Source organism: Exophiala oligosperma (genome assembly GCF_000835515.1).
Source record: "Exophiala oligosperma strain CBS 72588 unplaced genomic scaffold supercont1.5, whole genome shotgun sequence".
Lineage (NCBI taxonomy): Eukaryota > Fungi > Ascomycota > Eurotiomycetes > Chaetothyriales > Herpotrichiellaceae > Exophiala > Exophiala oligosperma.
Window position 1 is genome coordinate 2,583,108 of NW_015622822.1, and position 22,845 is coordinate 2,605,952.

Below are 22,845 nucleotides of genomic sequence, written 5' to 3' on the forward strand. Positions count from 1 at the left end.
GGATCTAGCAGGTATACGTCAACCTATAGACATCATCTTCCCTTCGACTCTTCGTAGCCACTGTGCAAACACCTAATATAGTGGCAGGGATCTTCACTGCTGTGTCCTACGCGACTAGGTCAACTCGCAAGCTGTGATTTCTACCTCAGCTGCCCAACGCAGCGCAGTGGCAGTCACCGTTTCTTGCGACCTTTGTCCAACATGTCCTTATAATATGGAAGCCCCAGCTCAAATCACCTGCTTAAACCGCGCCTGTTAAGCATTGCAGTGGTCTTCCTTCTCACCCCGATCACATTACTCCCACAACTACGACATCAATCCTGCCCTCTGTCACGCCGCGCTTTTTGGTGGTCCTGCCTACCACCGCGTTCCGATCGGGAGACAACGAGCAACCTCTAAGCAACAGTCGACAGCATTCACCTACCGAAAGGATGACCATGGAGAAGATTGTGAAGGGAGCTACAAAAATAAAGGTAAAGACCACAGAATTTTCGATCTGTCAAGGCTAATTCGACTAGTTGGCTGCGCCCAAATCCAAGTACATCGAGCCTATTCTTTCTGCGACGAATGGAGGGGATTCTGGTGTTGCTGAAGTCTTCCGGACTCTGCAATTGCGATTACGAGATTCAACATGGACCATTGTCTTCAAATCGCTGATTGTGGTCCACTTGATGATAAGAGAAGGGCAGCCAGAGGTCACATTGAGGTACATCGCTGATTCACCAAAACGCATTGCTATCAGTGGATTCGCAGAGGGTATGACTCCCGAGTCCGAGTCAAAGAGATTTTGCCCGTCGACTGACATGGAACAGTTCAAACCCAAGGTTTGAATATTCGCCACTACTATGAATATCTCATGGAGCGGGTTCGGGCCTACCGAGATACAAAAACAGATTACGTCAAGTCAGGAACAGGCAAGATGCGAAGACTTACGGTCGAAAAGGGCCTACTAAGGCAGACGGAAATAGTCCAAGACCAAATACAAGCCCTACTTCGATGTGATGTGAGTTTGCTTCCTCGGATGGCAACGATCTTACTGACCCAAGAAGCTGTTGAACAGTCAAGACCCAGACAACGAAATTACATTGACAGCCTTTCGGCTACTGACGCTTGACCTGCTTGAGCTCTTCAAGGTCATGAACGAGGGTACTATCAACGTTTTGGGTATGTTTCTCGAATACGAAGACTGGCGAAATGCTAACTTTCCTATCAGAGCATTATTTTGAAATGTCTCGTCCCGATGCAGAACGCGCTTTGCAGATATACAAGACTTTTGGAAGGCAGACGGAACAAGTAGTGCAGTATCTGAGCCTTGCGCGACAGTACGAGACGTCGACGAGGTTGGAGGTCCCTAAATTGAAGCATGCACCCACGACATTGACCAATTCGCTGGAAGATTATTTGAATGACCCAGATTTTGAAATCAACCGCCGACAGTATCTTGCACAACAAGAGGCTAAAAGAACAGGGAAACCTGTGTCATCAGCTCCAAAATCGACGCCTTTTGATAGACCTTCTGATACGACAACACAAGGTCATTCCTTCCAGCAGCCGGCTCAGCAAATACCAAAGGGGCCTGCACCGGATTTGATCGATTTCTTCGAGTCAATTGAGCAGAATCAACAGCAAATGGCTTCACCAAGCAACCCTCAACAGCAATTTCACACAGGAATGCTTCAGGGTCAAGCATATCAACAAGCACAGATACCGCAGCAGACTGGGTACAACCCCTTCTTGCAACAGCAACAGCAGCAACAACCTCAATTTCAAAGCCAGCCTCTCCCACAGCCTGGACCCTTGCAGACCGATTTCACTGGCGCAGGTTTTGGTGGGTATGGTCCTCAGCCGCCGCAGCAGACACATGCTTTCCAATTCCAGTCCAATCTTTCACCCATTCCTCAAAATGGCGTGGCAGATTTCCAGCAACAACAGCAACAACAACAACAACAACAACAACAGCAGCAGATGGCTTTACAACCACAGCATACGTCTACAAACCCATTCCGTCAGTCAATGATGCCAACAGGAAATGCACAGGTCTCTCCAATGAGTGCAAATCCTGCACGGCAGTCAATTAACCCTTTTGCGAAGCACAATACCGGAGCTGTAACACATAACGGTCCTGGTTTTGGTGGCAACAACTTTGAACAGACCTTCTCTCCTAGCCCAATCTCTCCGGACCAAACATTCAATTCCACTTCATCATATGGCTCTCAACCTCCTGCGCTTCAACCACAAAGAACCGGAACAAATCCATTCGCAAAAAATCGGCCTGCGACAGCCGGTGGTCCGGTGACTGCGAATGTAACAGGGAGCACGAATCCGTTCAGGCAAAGTGCTTTTGTGAACCAAGAGACTGGACAAGGCTGGCAACACAGTTCTCAGGGGACATTTTCAGGGTTTGACGTGAATAATGTAAACACGATGCCAGTCTTTCCAAGACCAGGGCACAATTAATGATACAGCCTAATCAAGGGTAATACTGTTTGAGGATTCAGAGGAGGGAGGGTATTAGCGCTTTCTCTTGGATAGCTACCTATATACATTCTTCGACTTTTCAATCTAGCGACTTTTTGCATTGTACTTTGAAATTTGGGTAACAGTGTCCAGTACTATTGTCTGTACATTGTTTATATAGCCAAGTATACGTATACGTAACATACAACCAGAAGTGACCCAAAGTAGTTCTCATGGTATGGAGTACGGATTACCGAGGATTGTAGATGTAGATACCCGATGCTTCTAGATCGACTTCGACGCCACCGCCCTTTTTCGTGGCCTCCGCTTCGGTCTCGGCGGCAACATCCGGAATTTCAGAAACACCAACTTCGACTCCTCACACTTGGGTTGTCAACTTGGACACTGCTTGAGCAAGTTGATTTCAACGGCCGTACGTGGATTCTGTTCTACTGACATTGACTTCTCGGTGCCTCTTTTGTTTCTCTCTCCCAAGAATGATGGAGTGCTCGGCTCCATTATCGCCCACCAATCCGCCATCTTCCGTTCTCTGAGATATGGACCAACAGGGCGCCGACGGCGTTCTACCGAATCTGTCAATTATCCCCTATGACACAAACCGAGACATCGTGCTGTGAGTGTGGGCCGGTCCAAACTTTGACAAAAAGGTCCCAAAGGAGGGCGGTTACTGACATTCTTGTCTCTACAGTCGGCACGCAGACACCATTGTCTATCGAGATCCACGAACGAATCAATTGGTCCCCTTCCACCACAACCGAGCGGTCGAACGACGACCGTCCGACTGCCCAACATGCGGTCGGCCCTGGCACGCCCAGGCCAGGTCGTCCAGTCAGGACGCCGGCAGCGGTCCGCGGGAAGACCAACCGAGTTTCATCACCCAGGATTATTTCGAGATGCTCGCTCGAAGTCTTCCCGGTTCGAACCAGACTTCGGCGCCGCCCTCGCCGAGACGTCGCATGGTACAGCCGGTGCGGTCGCGACTGGGTCCCTCGTCTCCGGTCGTAGCCAACCCGCCCGCCAACGCCGAATTCGTGGCGAGCGCGCCCGTGCCGCCGTCACAGGCTCACGGCATCTCGGAGACGGCATTCTCGCCCAACTATTTTGAGAAATTCTTCGTCGAGGATCGGGAACTCGGCCGGGGCGGGCGGGGCGTCGTCCTGCTGGTCAAGCACGTGCTGGACGGTGTCAACCTGGGCTGTTTCGCGTGCAAACGGGTCCCCATCGGCGACGACCACGCCTGGCTCGAAAAGGTGCTCGTCGAGGTGCAGCTGCTGCAAGGCCTGTCCCACCAGAACCTCGTCTCGTACCGGCACGTCTGGCTCGAGGACTACCAGATCAGCACCTTCGGCCCGAGCGTCCCCTGCGCCTTCATCCTGCAGCAATATTGCAACGGGGGGGACATGCACAACTACGTCCTCGGGTCGGCCCAGGCGGCCACGACGACCCAGGAGCTCAAGGAGCGGATCCGTCGGCGCTCCAAGGGGGAGACCGAACTGCCCCGCCGCCCGAACGAGCCCAAGAAACTGCCCTTTGACGAGATCTACAACTTTTTCCGGGACATCACGTCGGGCCTGCGGTTTCTGCACCACAGCGGGTTCATCCACCGGGACCTCAAACCCAGCAACTGCCTGCTGCACACGGCGGGCGGCGAGACGAGGGTCCTGGTCAGTGACTTTGGCGAGGTGCAGTACGAGTACGCGACCCGCAAGTCCACGGGGGCCACGGGCACCATCTCCTACTGTGCGCCCGAGGTGCTGAGGCGCCTCTCCCCCGGAGGCCCCTACCAAAACTTCACGTCCAAGTCGGACATCTTCTCCCTCGGCATGATCCTGCACTTTTTGTGCTTCGCCACCTTGCCGTACAACTGCTCCGACGTGCTGCACGAGGAACGCGAGGACGTCGACTCGCTGCGCGCCGAGATCCTGGGCTGGGAGGGCTTCCACGACGACCAACGCAAAAGGCGGCCCGACCTGCCCGCCGCCCTGTACACCTTTCTCAGGCGCCTCTTGTCGCTGGACCCGGAGCTGCGTCCCAGCGCGGACGACGTCCTGCAGGTCGTCTCCTCGGGACGACTCGACGACATCCCCGCCGTGAGGAGGCGAGGGTCCATGGAACCCGAAGAGCTCACGCCCGGGCGGAGGATCCAAAAAATCGACACCCCTCAAAAGGGAAACTCCCCTTCACGTGGCGTCGGCCACGGGGTCGGTAGCGGTGGTCACGATCTAGCTCCCAAGTCTCCGAGGGCGAGGTTCCGTCATCATCAAAACATGTCCGGTTCTCCTGAACGGTTGATCAACAAAAACAAAAGGTCGAGGAGGAGAGAAAAAAGTGACCCATCGAATCCATTGCGATCCAGTAGCAGCGGCAGTGATAGCGACGACGACGACGACGACGGTGACGACGGGGGCGCCATCTCACCCATCCAGCCACATCGATTGCTACTCGAACCTCCCACTCCGATCGACGAGGACGACGTGCGTGGGCGGTGGGGTCACGGTCCGTCGGATTCTTGGGTCCGTCGTCTCTCTGTCGTCCTCGACAGACCCATCACCGCCCCTTCGACCCGACTCCTCGTGCTGGGCCTCAAGTTGCTCTCGACCTTGCAACCTTGCATGTCCTACGGCATGAACGCCTCGGTGGTCTACCCCTTGATCTGTCTGGCCCTGCTCGAGTTCGCCGTGCCCGACATTCGCGTCTGGAAGGCCGGGGTCGTCATGGCGGTACATTTTGTCGTTTTGGCGTTTGCCATCAGGACGGACACGTTGTGCGCTGTCGGTGTCGGTGTGGGTGGTGGTGGTACTGTTGGCGGTAGTAGTTACTGACGTTGTAATAAACCAAAAAGGAGAGAAACCAAAAAAAAACAAAAAATCATCAAAAATCATCATTGGTGACAAGTGACAATTCTTCCTTGCAAAAAACTAATATCTAACCCTAGTACGGAGATGATATGCTTGCTGGTGTCGTTTGGACCAACCCGCCTGGTGACTTGAGCCGCAATACTGCAGTACTTTTCAGCAAGGCCCCCTCTGATTCTTCCTTTTTTTCCAGAAACGTGACCACCCAACATGGTCTGTTTTACCATCTTCTTGGTCTGGTTCTTGATCTTGATCTTGATCCTGTAGGCAAGAGACTGATCCTATTCCAATCCTACTCCGGCCCCGTCCCATCGCTCTTCCGACTCCGTACCTTCTTATCATACAAAGTGCAACAAGTACTTAAACTGTCCTCGAGACATCGACATTGACGACACACCCCTCATCATAGTTGTATGGTGGCAACATCCCTCCGTCACTTTTGAAATCCCGCGAGTTACAATAACCACATCTCGCTCGATCATTTGTCAACGCGATACCTAACTGTAGTGTCTTTGCTATTCTTGACCTTTCCAAACAAAAAAAAACAAAAACCCCATCAACCATATTCCAGCAGAATGGCCTCGTAGTGTATTGTACAGCGTGGTCACTTGTTAGCCGCCATCAACTCTGTTGATTCATATGACTAGGTAAATTCTGCCTAGCGTAATCGGCATGCACAAAGGCTCGATCGACCATCGGAACGCTCTCCAACACGTACTGTAGACTCTCGCTGAGATCGTGAGTGTCGCGGAGACTCATATGCTCGTCCAACACGATGTCGACCTCGACATTCAACTTGTCGCCGGCGTGATACGCCTGTAAGCCCTGGATGTAACGAATCGTCTTGGCGAACCTCATGGTTAAGTACAACAAAATGTTGCGTTGGTCCGCCGTCGCGGCCGCACCGCACAGGTTGCGCACGTGTTCGCTACTGGTCTTGCTCCAGTTGAACATGACATACAATGACAACAACAGACCGCCCAGCGCGTCCAGCCACCAAACCTGAGCGTAGAAGCCGACGAGCGGGAAAATGATGCTGAACGTGTTGAACACGACGTCGGTCGCGGCATCCTGGGCGAGTGCTTGCACCGACGAGTTGCGAACGAGACGGCAGTAGAACCAGCAGAATCCTTTGATGGCGACAGTGCTGACCATGATCGCGATGGCCGGTATGCCCAGCTCGACGACAGAGTGGTCGGGCGATATGAGTCGGTTGAAACATTCGAGACTGACTTGGAAAAAAGACGTGATCATGATGATGCTAAACACAAGCACCCCGACAGGCTCCAGACGTCGCCGCCCAACCGGGTACGCGTACTGGTCCTGTTGAGAGATGAGCTTCGTGGTCGACCAGACAATCGCCGTGGACAGAAAGTCGAGCGCGGCGTCGACGAGAGAGGCGAGCACGGAAAGTGACGAGGTGAGGATGATCACTGCAATTTTGCCGGCCAACAGGATCACATTCGCGACAAGGTTGAGGTAGATTGCGATGGTGACAATCGGGTCGTCGAGTTCCACGCTGTCATCCAGGTCTTCCAGGCTGATTTCTGGGAACACTTCGAGAGCTTGTTCTTCGTCGGCCAGCAACGGCGTCGTTTCGTTGTCGGGTAGCTTGTACAGGTTCTTGGGCGTGCGTTTGAGCTTGGTCTCTATGGGTGTGGGAGGTTCCTCCGCACTGCCGTTTGGCTGGGCCAGTGCTGTCGTCGAAGTCGCACTGCCCGGCTCTCGCTCTTCCGAGATGGTTTTCATATTCGACTTGTGCGCGGGCTGGTTGTACTCTTGAATCAAGTCGTGAGGCAGACTCGAATCGAGTAGACGGTCGATGTACAGGTATTGCGCGACCAGGAAGTTGTTGCGCTCGTAGTATTTCCGAATAGGCTTTTTCATCTGTGCCAGCTCTTCTTCTGTTTTGTAGTACCTCTGCCAATAATACCTGGGGTTGGACTGTCCGATCAGGCGCATGCTGCGCATTTGAGGCGTGTTGAGAATCTCGGGCCCCAGACTCATCCTCCTCGCATCGATCTCCAGCGGAGAATGCGCCGATCGACGTTTGCGCAGAGGCTCGTGTTCGTCCATGTGATCTTCATCCTCGGTCGAGTGGTGGCTCGCAAAGGAACCGCGACGAACCTGTGGTTGTCGACCGCGCTTGGGCAAGGTGAATAGAGAAGTGCTGGAGCGGTTCTGTATGAGGAGAGGGAGGTGTTGGCCTCGCGTCGACACGGCGCCAGGAGATTCTTCGTTGAGAGGCACGAAATATGAGAGGCCGTTCAACCGATAGTCCGGCCTCTGGGGGGTACTAGGCACGTCCATCTTTGGCCGGTGGAAAGGCAGAAGCCAAAGATTTTCGTCCTTTTAATCTGTAGTCGTTGGATGGTAAGCAGCGCAGCAGTGGCTTGTGCAGCAGGAGGAGAGGCGTAGGAGAGCTTCGAGCTGGGTCAGCCTAAGTCTCGCAATAGGCTGATCATCTTGGCAGGGTGAATCTAGTCATCGGAAGGGTTTTGTGATTTTCGAGGCGAAGAGCTCTGGCTGTGAGACAGACGGTATGTTTCGTTGGGATGTAAGAAGGTATATATTTGGTTCAGTCGCGGAGGGTTTTTGGGTTTCTAGGCATCCCGCAACAGCCTAATAAATGAGTCTTAGTGGTGAATCTTTTGGTAAGGAAGTCCGGAGCTACAGCTTTGCGTCATGGGCCGAGAAAAGCACATGCGAAAACAAGAGGCCGATGACGGAGGTCAACCTGAGCTACCTCAGACATACTCCGTACGTATTCGTTATACAACAACAGCAACTTTATAACTACCCAGTCCTGTGTGATGAGTAGCTATTACGAATAATAAATGCTAAACAATAAATAATGAATTATCAACAGAAATATCAGTGTTTGACTTCTTTTCATTTCATTACTCATTACGAATAGGTAGTTGTAAGTAGCTATGCACAGTCTAGATAAGTCTAATGCGATGCCCCCAAATAACTGCATCTTCATCTTCAATAAGTTTCCAGTTGTTCCTCTGCTGCGACAATCACTTCAATTGGCATTGTTTGCATGACAGACCAAACTTCATCAGTATTCAAGGTACCTCGTTCCAACTCCAAATCAAACAAAAAGCACCATTCTGCTGTCATGATCCTGAGACAACCAAGGTCGTAAAACAAACGTCTATCAGATGTTCAAGCTTCTGAGAACTTCGACCCAGCTTTATATCAGAAGCAAATAAACTCCGCTGAAAAATGCTGACGCAGTCATTCCAAAAGTCATGGTGGACAGTCCACCAACACCGTTAGTGTTGCTTGCTCGTGCGCTGCCACCGGTTCGAGATGCGGCATTAGTATGAGTAGATGATGACGAGGTGCTGTATGCTGTACTGGTTCCCACTGCGCCTGTGACAGGACTCGCATCTGGAGAGCTGGACGCAAGAGCGGCGCAAGCACTTCCACTAGAACTCCGCTGAGCCAGTGCCGATCCAATATTGGCTACCACGGCTTGTGTATCGCGAACGGGCACCGACACACTGCCGTCTTTCCCAATGGTGACTTTAGAGACCGTGTCATTGACGCGAGAAGGCGTGCCATCACCATTCTGTTCGTAGCTGACGCCACCAAATGTGGTGCCGTGCTTTGCGTCAGCACCATCATTGGTGAGATAAGATAGGTAAAGGTCCTTGCCAGCAAATTCGGTTGGAAGCGATAGCTCAACAGTCAAGGTCGGCTTGTTGGTTGCTGAGACATTGGCAGGATTGGAATTGATCAAAACAATCGTCGCCAGGGTGCTGTCTTGGTAGATGGAATATGCAGCTATCCGACCTTCATACTCTGCAGGAGCATCATTAAAGATATAGCCACCCACCTGGGCCTGGCAGCCAGGTCCAATGGCCAGATCGAAAGCGGCAACGCCATAGTAATTAGGTCGCACAAACGGTTGGTTCCCGTAAAACTCAATCGGTTGCCAGGCGCTGGCATTACTATTATCGGTCATGTGCAGCTGGACTGAAGAGATGTTCAGGGTGGCTGCATATAGAAGGAAATTCAACGTCCAGAGCGAGGCTCCAAAGGTGTTCGTGATGCCGTCCATTCCAATGGGACCAACGACACCCATCTCACGTAGAGCATATGGGTAGTCTGTGTCAAAGGCTTGTTTTATTTGAGAGACCCAGGCAGCAAATTGATCATTGGTGGTAGAAAGCGTCATGAATTTGTCCTGCGTCAGTGGATAGGTCGACACGCCAATATAATAGTAGTAGTCGTGCTGGTTCCAGCTGGCGACGTACGGCTTGTTTGAGTTGTTGGCTTGGACGGTGATTCCAAATTGATCCAGGTCCTCAATCATGAAGGAAGTGCCAATGGTCGAGGCCGTGGTCCCCGGCTCGAAGAAACTACTTGGAAGATTGTTCGGCTTGAGTACTTGCTCCCAGATGGCACTTGCTCGGTCCAACCACTGCTGGGTATAGACTTGACCGCCCCAGTTGCCCGTTCGGAAGCCGTTCTGGAGGTACAGATCAGGCTCGTTGCCAATTTCAAACGAGACCAAGTTGACCTGATTCAGTCCTTTGATGGCTTCCGAGGCCATGGTTGTTATCTGGTCAATATAGTCCGACTCCTCATAGGCCAGATTCAAGCCAAAAGTGATGGGGGTATTGCTGGGAAATCGGTTGATGACCTCGAAGTACCGTGGCCCGATGATGTACATGTCGGGGGGATATGCGCCCTGGCCAACGGGGTTGGGGTTGGGTTTACAGACATAGTCATTCTGAGACTGGTCGTAGATAAAGTAGTCTTGTGTATTCCCTCCGATACGCAGATGCGGCGGAGTGCCCGTGTAGTTTGCCAGATTCTCCAGCAGGTTTCGGGTGAGCTGGTTCTCCGAGCTTCCTCCCGTGAACGAGTAGAGGTTGGAGGACTCGATGCCGAAGCCGGCGAAAGAAGGACTGATAATCTTGGACGCCCCGGCGGTCGGTTTGCTGGTGATGGCCAGAGAGACTGTGCTTTGGGCGGTAGCGAGGGTGATTAGAGATGCACCAACGAGTGGCAGATGAAGAGGGTGCATGTTGACGCAGCGCTGTGCTCTGGTGGTCTATTACAACTGAAGTATTCCAAAAAAGACAACTGCCAAAAACGCGGACGAGCGCAGCTTCAACCCAACTCCTGCCTCGACAGCGACCGCCAACAGAACAATCTCTTTCTCTCACACACTCACACACAGCAAACAAGCAGGAACGAACGAACGGTGGGTGAAACTGGCAACAAACGAGACTTTCAGTGCAGGCAAAGCAAAACAGGAAAACCGAGAGTTAAAAAAAGATCCGGTAGCCAGTGACCCGGGATGGACAGACGAGTGTGTGTGTGTGTACGACTCCTCGTGGACAAATACACGAGTATGACGATGACGGTTAGAGAGCACAGACATTTCCAGTACTCGTAGTACAAAAAAAGTACTGTAGGTACCTGAGATCTGGGGTCGACAGAATGGCATCTGCCATGCCCATCGGTATCTTCATGGGACGCGCAATGGTAAACAGGATGGTTGGCAGGCTTAAAACGCCCATTCCGTCATGCGAGGGAGAACCAAGTGGAGGACAGAGGCTCACGGAGCCAATCAAATAGTGCCTGGTTTGCCTTGCGCTGAATTGTTTCTCTTTTGGCACCCACGAGAGCTCCAAGCTGCTTCAAAGCTGCTCCATCTTCATCCACCGAATCCTCCGATCATTGCCGTGCATAATGGTCCAAGAAATGTAGAGAGATGACAAGGAGTTGAGGAGTAAGGAGAAGCAGGTTTTCAGGCCGCTTGAGGCCCAGAAAAAAGACACGTACGACGCTCACCTCTCTCCCGCTCCTTATCCCACAGGATCCGAAAGACCATCGAGTATATCAAATCAATAAATGACCTAACTATCCCATGTTTCCCGTACATACCAAGGTTGTTATCCACAACTGAACAATCTTGGTTTTTAGCCGTTATCTCACCCAGTCCGTCCGCCACGGCGCGGGGGGTATGAATACCTTATTTTGTACTCCATACCCAAGTTTTGATTTTGGTGGTGAGGGCAGGTCGTTGATTGATGGATTTGTCGCCGTGACCGTGACCGTTCCCAGTTCTTTGCTAGATCATGACTTGTCAGAATCCACCATCGTTCACTACTCTGTAGTGGTTCCTGGATTTCTGACGTTCCTCTCCGTGCATCCGGATGGCAAGTCCGTCACGGCAAGCCCACGGCAAGTACTCGTACTCAACTCCCACAACCTGAAACCAGGCAAACCCCCCAAGTGCTTTGGATCAGATATCACAATTCTGTGTTTGAACGTCCGATCTTGGCCCCCCTTCCGTCGTGTACGTACGGGTACTCATACAACCATGACAACTGCCATGTCTTGGCCCCTCGCTTTATCTGCAAGGTCTCGGAGCATGTGCAATGTTCACAGTAAGTACTCCGTGGTGATCATCGCCAATCGCCACAAGCGCTCTCTTCGAGCACCAAACGGGCTACGTGTTCAATGTCGGGTCTATGCTACGGGAGTTCGGGGTACGACTATCCCTCTACTTCACTGGTATTCTGGATTGGGTCTGGTTTCTTAGGTCCGTACGAATTAACACTGTAGAGGCAGCGATCATACACAAAATCAAAAGATGCGAATCATTGTTGAGGGAAAAATAATTAACCATTAACTTCTGTAAAGTCCTCACAAGTAGCTAAAATAGAACTTGACCATCGCAGTATATAGAATATGAATAACAGCTTCAGCCTCTCAGGGCTCGTCATCAAGGCATGGGGCGCATTATTTGCTCGAATAGTAGTGTACAAAAAAAGTGTGAGGTTACCGTAATCGGTCAACCACATCGTACAGAGACAGAGACCGGCATTCCTCCGCATGACGAATGGGTTCAAAAAATATTGTTGTGGGTATCGACTATTGGTACATGTATTGCTTTCCTGTTTGGTGGAACGATTGTTGGTACAATTGGTGAAGGAGAAAGGGCGGCCAATCCGTCGTGCGTGGGATAACACGAGCTTTTGGATGTCGTGGCCTGTGGTTGTTGGCCATCATTAGGGCCTGCAAGGATTATTGGGCGTTGGAAAGGGCAAACGAGGGTGTCCTCGTATCTGCAGACAGGCGCATCCCGTGTCGAGCAATGTACTCCGTAAAATCTCCCGAATTGGAAACGTGGTGATGCCAGCTCAGCCGTCGTGTCCTTGTGAATGCACGAATGTTTTGCTTGAATTGGTGGAGCTGCCAGCACATCGTCTTATGCGTATGCGGGTAGGGCTGGGCTCGACCACCCTGTCCGTGACAGCAGTGTGTTGGTTGGCCGACTTCAGACCCTGAAAGGTTGGAGGTGTCTGCTCAGCTGTTGCAGCAGACAAGGTTCATATGTCGTACATGACGCAGAGAACGCGGAGAAGAGGTCGAGACTTTCAAGTCCCGAGTAATGCCAACCGAAGGCTGGCTCGATTGGATGCCGTGAGAATATAATGCTTTGGTCGGCCGTGGTCCGTCTTGGGGGACGCTTTACTTTGGTATGGCTGGAAGAGGTCGATTGGGGGGAGGTCCTGGGCAAGGAGGATACTTCGAACCAGCAGGCATGGCGGCGATGTCGTATGAAGCCGTGTTGGCGGATTACCTGGTTGGTAGGCTGAAGGGTTGTAGAATGGCAGGCTTTGGTGATGTATATCAAGTATAGCACTTGGGACTGTGACTATATGGTCTGTCGAAAATATGATGCCTTAGAGTCAGTTGGGAAAGTTATTGACCTGCTGGGTGAAAGGGATCCCGCCAGATATTTATTTTTCTGATACCAGGCAGCCTCACCCCGGCAGAGCCGAAAGTTGTTCCAGAAATGGTGACGACGCGGACACAGTCATCCTTGCAGGATTTTTTAGCTTTCTGGCGCCTGCTTGGGCCAGTGGGTCCTGAAATGAGGCTTGCGGTGTGTGACACGATGCCCGCTGATGAGGGATGTTTGATCGCGCAAGAGTGGGAAAAGAGTTGCAGGACCGACAGGAGAAGAGGAGCCCTCTGTCTTTCTCCAACCCTGGGTTCCGCTGACTTGCAAACGGTCTAGCGGCCTAGCCGTTTCCACCACCGAACATGGGCAAGACGCTAATGCTCTCGGGCGCACAGAAAGGAGGTTCCAGCTGACCGGGTGCCCTGGGGTTGCTGGGTTGTGCGCAGGGAAAAAAGGAGGAGATTTGTCTGCTCGGCCAGCCTGTTCCCTGCCTAGAGCTGCCCGGCCATGATGACTATTTCCTCATGAATTTGCCCAGTGTCCACTCTACTTTCCACCCTGGTAGCGGTGAGTAGAATTATTATTGATTTGGCTGTGCCCAAATTTCGGGGACTGTGTTTGCCAGTGGTGCCAGCCTGACCAGCCGACAAGGGCGACCCAGTTTGGCCAGATTGCACTCAACAGTACGCAAGCTGCTCGCAGCCTCACTCGGCTGTCACCCGGGCGGCAGGAAGCTGTGCTCGTATCCGTACAAGTGACAAGGTGGTGGTGTTCGCTACCGAGAAGTATGCACAGCAGTATGTGCCGGAAAGGGCCATTTTTGGCAACACTACGACTGGAGAGTTTCCGTGCTCGCATGATGCCACCCAACCATGGCACAGGAAGGACACGGAACGCCGTTTACGCTACAAAGATGAATTCTGCGAGCTTGCCAGTTGCTAAGGCTATCCGGCAATCGTTACAAGGATTGGGAAGTCAGTTGGTCAGCATTTGAACTCGTGATCGATTTGTTCCCTTGTCATCAGTCCTTTTTCTGCCGTTGTTCCGCCTTCTCTCACCTCTCCGCTTGAGATAAGTCGTGACCCATTGGCCGAGTTGAAGGCGGATTATATCGCCGCGAGTATCACTCGGCTTAGCCGGACGCCATGAAACCAAGACTCGGTGAATTGTCACTCCTCGATAGTACATCTGGTGACCACAACACCACCTGCATGCATTCGCTAGCCGGTGAGCAATACCACGACTGCGGATTCGCCTGCGCATCGCATACTCGGTAGGTTCCAACTGGCCTCTTACTGGAACTTGGCCTCCCACCCCCTCGAAAATCGGTGTTCACCTAGTACCTGTCATGCGGAATCTGTTTCACGTCTAGGATGAAGCGCGCGGCTGGATTGGCCAATTCACCCACACCGACATTCTGTGTCGGCTACGGTGTCCTCGTATGAGTTGACAGAGATGATGGTGGTATGGAGTAGATACGTCAACGGTCCAAGTTTTCGGATCTCCCCTGCTTCGAACCGTCCGTGGAACGCAGCTCACTTCCATTATGAATTAGATGTGCGAGTAAATAGGTGTCGACTATGCTGCGGTCAGCAAAGACCCTTAAGACGGTTGTTTCATCGACGCACAGATGCTCAGTTCATCGCTGGCTCCAAGCTCTGATCTGTAGCGAAGGCCTAACATCCACAGACCACCTACAGGCATGATCCCACAACGGGTTCCTGAAGATCCCCTGGGTCTGGCGTCTCTCTCCAACAATCACCGCGTGGTCTTTTGCCACCCCCCAATACGAGCATAAAACTTTGGTTCCTGGTGTGTTTCAGGTGCACCCCCTGAGTGACAATCAGCCGAGGCAGCACCATACAGCCATGACCCTCGTCGGCAATATTTTCTCTCCCTGTGTGATCAACTTTTGCAATTTTTCTTGACATTTGCTTTTGATGTCATGAATGTGTGCCGTGTCATTGGCCTGCGTCATGAGCCAGTTTTTGGGGATTTAGTCGCAGCTGGGCAGCAAACTAGGAGGGTAGCATCTACGATTATCGGACGAAGCCAGGGGCCATGTTTAGCCGTAGGCGAAAACGCAGCAGAGAATGTCGTGTAGCATTATTGCTCCGTAAGCCAAGCGAATGTGCGCAAGTTTCGGGTTCTTTTGTCAGCTGAGAACAATAATGTGAGACGCCAACTGCTAATAAAAGCAAAGTAGTACGGCAGAGGCGGCGGCCTGGAACGGGGGGGTCCCAAAGCTCAACCCGGCAAAGGCTTCTAGGAGGTGGAGGAATTCTGCAAGTTCGCTTCTGGAATCTTGCATTCATTTCTTCACAATTGCCCCATTCGTGTCTAGTTCATGTTGCCAATCTGCCCGCCCGAGAGCTGAATATTGGTATTTTCATGGTGAGGCTGGACTGGAGCATGCAAATTTCGTAGAGCGCGACACCCATTTTGTTTATGCCTCCTTTAGTTACGATAGCCGAAGCTTGACAAGTACAGTTACCCTTTACTCCGTAATTCTAGGCATAATTCCATACGCCACACAGAGGGCTCGCAGTAGCCGCTGCCTCTTCGCCATCGTCATGGTTGCTGATGGCGGTAAAGGGTTTGAAAGTGTTCCACGAAGAACACATTGTCGCCTTGTGGCAATCTGGGCAAACATGGATCGAGGCATGTCGCTGTACCTTGAAACCCTGTATGGAGTATGGCTCAACGCTTCAAATGTGTCGCAGGATTGAAACATGCAGCCGACAAGATGTATGAGACAGAATAACAAACAACATGGCGATTTCAGGCGCCGTTTATGCACAGGTGTTTCGTCAATTCGATTACCGAATGAGCCTACATGCAATATTTGGAGCTCTTGCCCTATTGATAATCTCGTTTCTCGTACTCCGTCCTGCACATAATCAGGATAACGACACGTAGTACTCCGTACGGAGGGATAGTGTTGCAATTGCGCGCCGAGGCGAGGTGGGATCGGCTCTGACCGTAAGAGGTTGGCTTGCATCTTTCTCATGCAGGGCCTCAGGAGAAATGGGTTGTTCTTGCAGCCACCACGTGGAGATTGCGTGACAAAGCGCCACGATGCATCGTGATGGATCCCAAAATCACGGTGACTTGAGATATGTCACACACCTCGCTTCTCTTGATGCAGTGTCTAGAACAATTCCTCCATCCCTTTGCATGAGCTGAAATGTGGTGAATCCTGGGGTCGTGATATGGCATCAAATTTGACAGGCCAAGGGCTCATGGCTGACCGCCTCGACACCTTTCCACTCCGCGAGCAAATTTCCAGTCCAGAAAATTGCTTCGGCTAGCTACAGACTTGCTCGAGTGGCTGCTGGAATTGAGGTTGTTTCATAATCACATTCTTGAGCATCTGTTGCTGTGACAGCATGCAACTCGCTTACGGCGCAGACCACGAAAAGGGAAAGATCTTCAGGTATCGTCTTCTTCCTGTCCTTGTGTGGAAGCTATCCAATCTTGCATGAGAGCCTGAGCCTCGACTCCTGATGATTTCTTTCCCGGTCCACCCTTGCGCTCGATGAAGAGGCAGAGCACCCAGCCCCATATACTGAAACCTTCGTAGGTTGTCTTGAACCCAAGTTTTTTCTTATCGTCATCGTCTATAGTGGGCATCACAGCGTCAGATTCCTCGTCGTGGTGCTCTGCTTGCGGGATTTGAGCGAGATTGACATCCTCTTCGTCGCTTTCATCCTGGATTATAACCGAATCTCGAGCAGCACCTATGGAGGTGCCACCAGTATTACTCCCGAGCAGAGGCCGTTCATTAAATGTCTTGTTTTTCACTAGGATGGAATGCCGAGTTCTGATTTCTGTAAGGAATATGGACACCTCAAAGTCGTCTGTAGCGGGTCAGAACATTTGTATTGTACAGTAGCCATCTCAGCTGACCAACCTTGCTTTACAACATCCTTGACGCTCTTCTTCTTCTTGCCCTTGCCTCGTGCTCTCTCATTCTCTTCCCTTAATTTTGGCAGAACATAAGGCTTGACTGCTTCAAAGACGCGTGGTAGGGCAGGGTCGTTGTCACGAAGGAGCCACCGAGATTCATCGGCAGGGTTCTCAAGGAAAATGCGGCATTCAAGGACAGAGTGCTTGCTTATGCGCAAGTAGCGCCGGATAGGTGCCATCGCATGCCGAAGGTTGCTGCAATGGCATTATGGGATAGTCACAGATGGACGTAGGCAACTTGAGATAAATCGATGGCATAAGCCCAAAGCGCGTCATAGGCGATCGACTCCAGGTCGGCCAAGAGATTAGATAATCGCTTAGCAGATTTGTCCTGCTCCATCCCAACATCTTTTGTAGTGTTGTATCCTGCTTTTTGCTTTACATCCTGTGGACAAGATCAAAGCCTCCCAAGTGTAATCCGAGCAGATTGATAGCATGCCTTTGTAGCTATGTTGGTCCTTCCTCCTCCTACAAAGCCGCCATGGGTGACAATGGCTTCCTAATGCCGCACTTCAAACCACCGCCGACTGGAAACATTGACGGGAGTAGAAAGCGAGCGCGAACAAGACTTACACAATGACCAGTGTGAAGATGCAATCCCTTCTTGCGCCGTTTCTGCCGCTGGTGGTAGAACGCTTCACAGCGCTCGTCAAAACACCCTTCATGAAATTCTGTAAAGTTGATCGAACCAACATGTTGCCATCACGCTCTTCATTCCCCATTGACCATTGCCCTTTACGAGTGAACCGTCCTAGAAAAGGTGTAGTGTCTGCTGACAAGAAGGTTCATGATGCCTCGCCTGTCGAGAGTCCCAAACTTCTCCAGACCATTTCGGTTTCGGACTGGCAATGGCAAGACTGAGCCTTCAGTGAACGATGACCAAGCTGTCCTCCTCAGTGTCCCTGACCCAAGCCCAGATGCAGACCAAGCACAAGGATTTCCTTCCATCACTTCACCAGGAAACAAAACACCGGATGTGACTCGTGCCAGTGCAACTGAAGACAAAGCAGGAAAGCAAGCCGAAGGTGGTCAAGATACAGACGCCTCTCCAGACCGGCAAAATGATGCAAGCGCGTTGGCTGACTTCGACTTTCAATTTGAGTCCGATCCCACTCTCTTGAGGTATGCCACATTTTTATTCTCTCTCTCTCAATCTTCCAAAGCCAAAAAACCATGGACTCACGAATTGACCCTAGTGCCGACTTGGGTGGCATCAACAAACCTATTCCAAACTTCCGTCCTCATCTCTGGAAGCAGATCGACAACAGCCGCCACGTCCTCAACATTGACCTCTTCTGGCCGATCAAACTTGACGAGCTCAATGAGGATCCGGACGACGACGAAGTGAACGAAGATGGCGACACCAAGGGTGTCTTCCCCTTCAAGGACCTCCAACCTCTCAAGACCTTCCGCAACCTCCACTTCCTTCAGCTCAACGGCATGATGCGCTCCTACCAACCAATCATCTGGGGCGTCTGCTGGGCGAACAAGAACCTGACCATCCTTCACCTCGAGATGGCCTTGGAACCACTCTTCAGTGAAGACATTGCGCACAAGTACCCCCAAATCGACGCGGACTGGACCTACAATCCTCGTGGCGCACCGAACGGCCCGATCGAGTACCTCGGCGCTCACGGCAAGGGCGTGTTGCACGAAGAGTTTGGAGACGGAGAATACCTCGACCAACAGGCCATCAAGGCGAGCCAACTCGACGTCTACAAGATCCTGCCCATCGAGAACGTGCGCTTCCTCCCCGTCACCCACCTCACCCTGATGAACTTTGTCGTCGACGCCGGCCCGTTCTACCGATGGTTCGACCCGAAGAAGCTCCAAGAGATCACGCTCAAGAGTGGCTGCATCGACGCTGGCTTCTACCTTCCCCAAGAGATGCGTTCCGCCGTCATCGTCAAGTCTCCAAAGCCGTTGGCGCCCCCTCGCTGGGTCAAACCGGGAGAAGTCAAGCTCATCGATATCAAGAAGAAGAAGACGCCAACCACTGGTACTGATGTCGTCAAGGCCGAGGCCAAGGCTCCCGAAGGCAAGGGTGAGGCCAAGGCCCCTGAAGTCAAGGCTGACCCAGGTGGTGGCGCAGGCGCTACTACTGCTACTACTACTACTACGACTCCTGCTCCCGCACCACCAGGTGGACACGGACTCAAGAACAAGATCAGTCACATCCTTCCACGCTGGACGCAGAAGCCAAAAGACGCCAAGGAACACCACCATCACCACCACCGACGCAACTCGGAGGCCACTGACGCCGCGATCGAGGAGAACCTGAAGAGAGTTGGCATCTTGTAGAGAGAAAAGTCACGTCGCTTCATGCATGTTCCAGGGAACCTGGATCGGGGTCGAAGTCGATATGGTTTACGTCTAGCACGGTGTTCAAGGCGCAACTGGTGGGCCGGTCTCAAGATGAGGGGAGAGAGTGCCTAGATGGGAGAATACGGAATGATTTTCTTTTTTTTGTTTTTGTAAGAGTACACCAAAGAGGATGAATCAAGGAACTCTACAGCACAGCACAGCATGGCACGAGACTAATTCAAGACTTGGGTATGATGATGATGATGATGATGATGATGGAACAAGTCCAGTTCAAATCACGAGTCACAAGTCAGCAAGTCACAATTCTTGAGTGACAGCTCTTCATAGAATAAGAGCAATCAAATGAAAATTGACAAAGCACAATTCAATTCAACTCCACGTAATGGCTGGCTTTAATGTACAACAACAATGTCCAGGCCCCGTAATATCCATTTTGGACCACATGACCATTTATCCTGATCCTGATCCTGGTCCTGACCTTTAGGGGAGGGCACATAACAGGACAAAAGGACAATGATGAAGATGGTTTAGGTGGGCAGACGCCACATGATGACAGACCGCTTCCTTCCAACGAGAGGGATTCGAGAGGTTGACAATGAAAAAACAAAGACAGTCATTCCAGATCAATACTTCTGGTATCCTCTTCCGTAGGAATTCATGCCTCCGCCGCCGCCCTGCGCGTATCCGTACCCGGGCGACGGGCTGCGCATACCTGCCATCATGGGCTGACTCTGCTGGTGTTGCAACGTAGCTCCCATGCCGCCGCCCACCATCGGCGACACGTGAACCTGTGCCTGCTGCTTGTACATCTCGTTGCGCATGCGCGACATGTCGGCGCGATAGGCGAGCACCTCGGCCGCGTTCTTCTCGTACTTGGCGTCCTCGATCAGCTTCTCGTGCTTGCCGGCGCGGCGTTGGCGGACGCAGCAGAAGGTGAAGATGGCGATGGCCAGGAGCGCAACGCCACCCACCACGCCGCCGATGATGTACTTGGTGGTCGGGGCCAGGCCGTTCCACTTTTGCTTGACGGTTTGCGAGGTCGAGCTGGAGTTTTCGCCGTCGAGCTTGAGTGGTTTGGTGTCACTAGAGGCGGTGTTAGTGAAACGGATTCCCACCGACTTCATCATGAGGCAATAATACGTACTTGAGAACCTTGATGCTTTCCCAGCTGCCGGATCTGTCACCGTAGACGTACTGTGTGCCCGTGCTGGCGTCGTGGACCCGGACGGACTGCACGTTCATGGTGTAGCTCTTGGAGTAGTCTATCTCACCACCGGCCCAGTCAATGGTGCCTTGTGGGTTCTTGGGGTCACCGCCGGCCCAGATACCGAGTCTGACGTTGCAGGGAGTCTGGGGGAAGTTGTGTCCACCGTTGGCATCGGCGTAATTCAAGACACGGATCGACTGGCCATCAATGAACCACTCCAGTTTCTCAGCCGACCAGTCGACAGTGTAGTTGTGGAATTTGCCTTGAGCATCGTCGACCTCGTGAATGCGTGAGCGATCGTAGGTGGTCGTGTTGCCCTTGCCGAAGTAGTTGGTTTGCACGTATGTGTTGTTGGGGCCGATCCACTCCCAATCCACCTCGTCCAGATCGTTGGATTCCAGGACAATGGAAGAGACGACACCCTTGCCCGGCGCTGCCTTGAGCCAAACCTCGACCTGACCGAAAAAGAGGTAGAAGTTGGTCTGGACGGTAGGTGCGTCGCCACGCTTGGCGATGGTGAACTCCGCACCCTGATCACCGTAGTCGGCAGATCCAGCGGTCCAGTTCCAGACACGATCAGTCATGATGCTCTTTGTGAAGTCGATTGTGTAGTTGTTCACACCTAGGGCTGTGTCGGGCGGGCATTCCTTCTCCATGGGATTGCATGATGTGTATGTCTGCGCGAAGGCTGAGGAGAGGAGCGAGAGGACAGTCAGCGAGACTGTCTTGGATAGGTACATGGTTGCGGTGGATTGTGATTGTCTGTGTTTCTGAAATGTTTGTGAAGGTTGTTCCGAGGGCGTCGCAAGTTGTGACAAAAGTCAAGTGAGGTCAGGGTTTGTGGGAAAATGACAATGCTTTGTCGGAATGAAGAATATGAAGATGGCTGACTCCGGGTCTCTGCCTGTGGTCAATGCAATGACCGTGCGACGTACGTTCGTGGGTGATAAGGAAACTTGGGATGGAAGCTTGGACAGCAGAAAATGAGCGTGGGCCTGTGTCGCGGCGCGGCTGCGACAACAAGAGGATTTGTTTCTTCTTTAATGAGAGACGCGAAACGGTAGAAAAATGAGTGGCAGAGCGCAACACGTCGCGGTGTGTGCTCTCGAGCTCGACGGCGGTGAAGGTCGAATAGTGAAGGGGAATGTGCCAACGACGAGGTTGATGGTTGAGCAGCTCCCAGGCAAAAGGCCGCCGATCTGTCAAGGGGGATGAAACGCGCATTCAAACATCCCTGTGGGAAAGGGGCGCGCTAAGGGCATCGCACCGCCAATCAGCCACGACTGCGCCCCTGGATTCCCGTGTCTTGTCAGGGCCTAAAGAGCCGTAAAGAAGCCTAAGAGGTGCCTAAGAAGTGCCTAGGAGGACCCTAAAAGCTGCCCTGAAAGCCCAGAGATGCTTCAGTGAGCCTAGCGAGCCCATTGAATCCTTCCCTTTAGTTCCGTCATCCACCACACACACACAGAGTGTTTACAGTATTGTACAATACTCTGGCACTGTCACTTCCTCCACCTTTGACATCGCACCTTGTTGATGGTCTTGCAGCAAGTGTAAAGCCGCTTGTCCAACGTCGCACAGCATATTAAGCCAAGTCTACTCTATGCCGCAGATTTGATGCACATGGATCGTCTTTATGATGTTCCAATTACTTCATGCAACGACCCGACAGATAGATCGACAAAGGGCAATTTACCCATCAAATCAGGCGACCTCGGGTAAGAAGGAAAGAGAAATTATATCATCGATATACTCCGTACTCCGTACAGAGTAAAAAGTGATTCTTCGAATGACGAGGGCTCTATCTCTCTCTGTTGTCCATCGCTCAGCCACAGGTGCCACAGTAGATCGATCCATATGCAGGTACCAAGTGACCCGAATGACAAAGTGGCTGTCGTGACGCAGGAATTTGATGAATTTGTCGTAGCGATTAACGGATCTGCGAGTTTGATAACATTCATCAACATCAGCAACAACGACAATCCCTATTACAGGGTACATTTGGTTTGTTTACTTGTTTCTTCTCTTCTTTTGAGAAACAATGTTCACCACGTTCATACTTAGTCCAGCACATATTTTCGTCAGCATAGAACAGCCATCGAGCCGAGTCGAGTTCATAACTTTTCGCCCGACTTGCAGCCCGGAGATGGCTTTATCTTTATCTCGCCTACAGTACATGTTCATACTGGAGGCATACGATACTATGCAGTGTGAGGTAGTGACAGCCCGTGTAGTGGCTCGAGCTCGATCTGGCACTTCTTCAGATACAAGTATCGATGCGCCAATCATTGATA

At 51.9% G+C, this 22,845-nt stretch overlaps 6 protein-coding genes across 7 annotated transcripts; 2 read left to right on the forward strand and 4 right to left on the reverse strand.

Annotated features, from left to right (window-relative positions):
• Positions 1-4: 4 nt before the first annotated feature.
• PV06_06246 lies at positions 5-2,677 on the forward strand. 2 transcript variants are annotated; one of them, XM_016407340.1, is made up of 5 exons: positions 5-473; positions 519-756; positions 813-1,003; positions 1,050-1,164; positions 1,214-2,677. In XM_016407340.1, the coding sequence occupies exons 1-5, from the start codon at positions 432-434 to the stop codon at positions 2,455-2,457; spliced, it is 1,830 nt and encodes a 609-aa protein (XP_016262944.1). In that variant the 5' UTR covers positions 5-431; the 3' UTR covers positions 2,458-2,677. The 2 variants fall into 2 exon arrangements, with proteins under 2 accessions (XP_016262944.1, XP_016262945.1); XM_016407341.1 differs by having other exon boundaries at positions 519-1,003.
• A 149-nt stretch (positions 2,678-2,826) lies between these two features.
• On the forward strand, positions 2,827-5,485 carry PV06_06247 (uncharacterized protein). Its single transcript, XM_016407342.1, has 2 exons — positions 2,827-3,091; positions 3,167-5,485. Exons 1-2 carry the CDS (start codon positions 3,015-3,017, stop codon positions 5,298-5,300), a joined length of 2,211 nt encoding a protein of 736 aa, XP_016262946.1. The 5' UTR covers positions 2,827-3,014; the 3' UTR covers positions 5,301-5,485.
• On the reverse strand, positions 5,370-7,897 carry PV06_06248 (uncharacterized protein). The gene has a single exon (XM_016407343.1). It carries the CDS (start codon positions 7,641-7,643, stop codon positions 5,955-5,957), a length of 1,689 nt encoding a protein of 562 aa, XP_016262947.1. The 5' UTR covers positions 7,644-7,897; the 3' UTR covers positions 5,370-5,954.
• A 361-nt stretch (positions 7,898-8,258) lies between these two features.
• Positions 8,259-10,448, reverse strand: PV06_06249 (uncharacterized protein). Its single transcript, XM_016407344.1, has one exon. It carries the CDS (start codon positions 10,375-10,377, stop codon positions 8,533-8,535), a length of 1,845 nt encoding a protein of 614 aa, XP_016262948.1. The 5' UTR covers positions 10,378-10,448; the 3' UTR covers positions 8,259-8,532.
• Positions 10,449-15,594: 5,146 nt separating this feature from the next.
• PV06_06250 (uncharacterized protein) lies at positions 15,595-17,243 on the reverse strand. Its single transcript, XM_016407345.1, has 2 exons — positions 16,967-17,243; positions 15,595-16,913 (listed from the first exon to the last, which is right to left on the reverse strand). The coding sequence occupies exons 1-2, from the start codon at positions 17,199-17,201 to the stop codon at positions 16,486-16,488; spliced, it is 663 nt and encodes a 220-aa protein (XP_016262949.1). The 5' UTR covers positions 17,202-17,243; the 3' UTR covers positions 15,595-16,485.
• Positions 17,244-19,653: 2,410 nt separating this feature from the next.
• On the reverse strand, positions 19,654-21,737 carry PV06_06251 (uncharacterized protein). The gene is made up of 2 exons (XM_016407346.1): positions 20,492-21,737; positions 19,654-20,430 (listed from the first exon to the last, which is right to left on the reverse strand). The coding sequence occupies exons 1-2, from the start codon at positions 21,292-21,294 to the stop codon at positions 19,971-19,973; spliced, it is 1,263 nt and encodes a 420-aa protein (XP_016262950.1). The 5' UTR covers positions 21,295-21,737; the 3' UTR covers positions 19,654-19,970.
• Between the last annotated feature and the right edge of the window lie 1,108 nt (positions 21,738-22,845).

Excerpts from the sequence above, each read along its gene's own strand:
- PV06_06246 (XM_016407340.1), top strand. The coding sequence starts at position 432 with ATGACCATGGAGAAGATTGTGAAGGGAGCTACAAAAATAAAG. Across the intron at positions 474-518 it reads AGGGAGCTACAAAAATAAAG|TTGGCTGCGCCCAAATCCAA; the intron begins GTAAAGACCACA and ends TAATTCGACTAG. Across the intron at positions 1,165-1,213 it reads GGGTACTATCAACGTTTTGG|AGCATTATTTTGAAATGTCT; the intron begins GTATGTTTCTCG and ends CTTTCCTATCAG.
- PV06_06247 (XM_016407342.1), top strand. The coding sequence starts at position 3,015 with ATGGACCAACAGGGCGCCGACGGCGTTCTACCGAATCTGTCAATTATC. Across the intron at positions 3,092-3,166 it reads ACAAACCGAGACATCGTGCT|TCGGCACGCAGACACCATTG; the intron begins GTGAGTGTGGGC and ends TTGTCTCTACAG.
- PV06_06248 (XM_016407343.1), bottom strand. The coding sequence starts at position 7,643 with ATGGACGTGCCTAGTACCCCCCAGAGGCCGGACTATCGGTTGAACGGC.
- PV06_06249 (XM_016407344.1), bottom strand. The coding sequence starts at position 10,377 with ATGCACCCTCTTCATCTGCCACTCGTTGGTGCATCTCTAATCACCCTC.
- PV06_06250 (XM_016407345.1), bottom strand. The coding sequence starts at position 17,201 with ATGGCACCTATCCGGCGCTACTTGCGCATAAGCAAGCACTCTGTCCTT. Across the intron at positions 16,914-16,966 it reads CAAGGATGTTGTAAAGCAAG|ACGACTTTGAGGTGTCCATA; the intron begins GTTGGTCAGCTG and ends GACCCGCTACAG.
- PV06_06251 (XM_016407346.1), bottom strand. The coding sequence starts at position 21,294 with ATGTACCTATCCAAGACAGTCTCGCTGACTGTCCTCTCGCTCCTCTCC. Across the intron at positions 20,431-20,491 it reads GAAAGCATCAAGGTTCTCAA|TGACACCAAACCACTCAAGC; the intron begins GTACGTATTATT and ends CACCGCCTCTAG.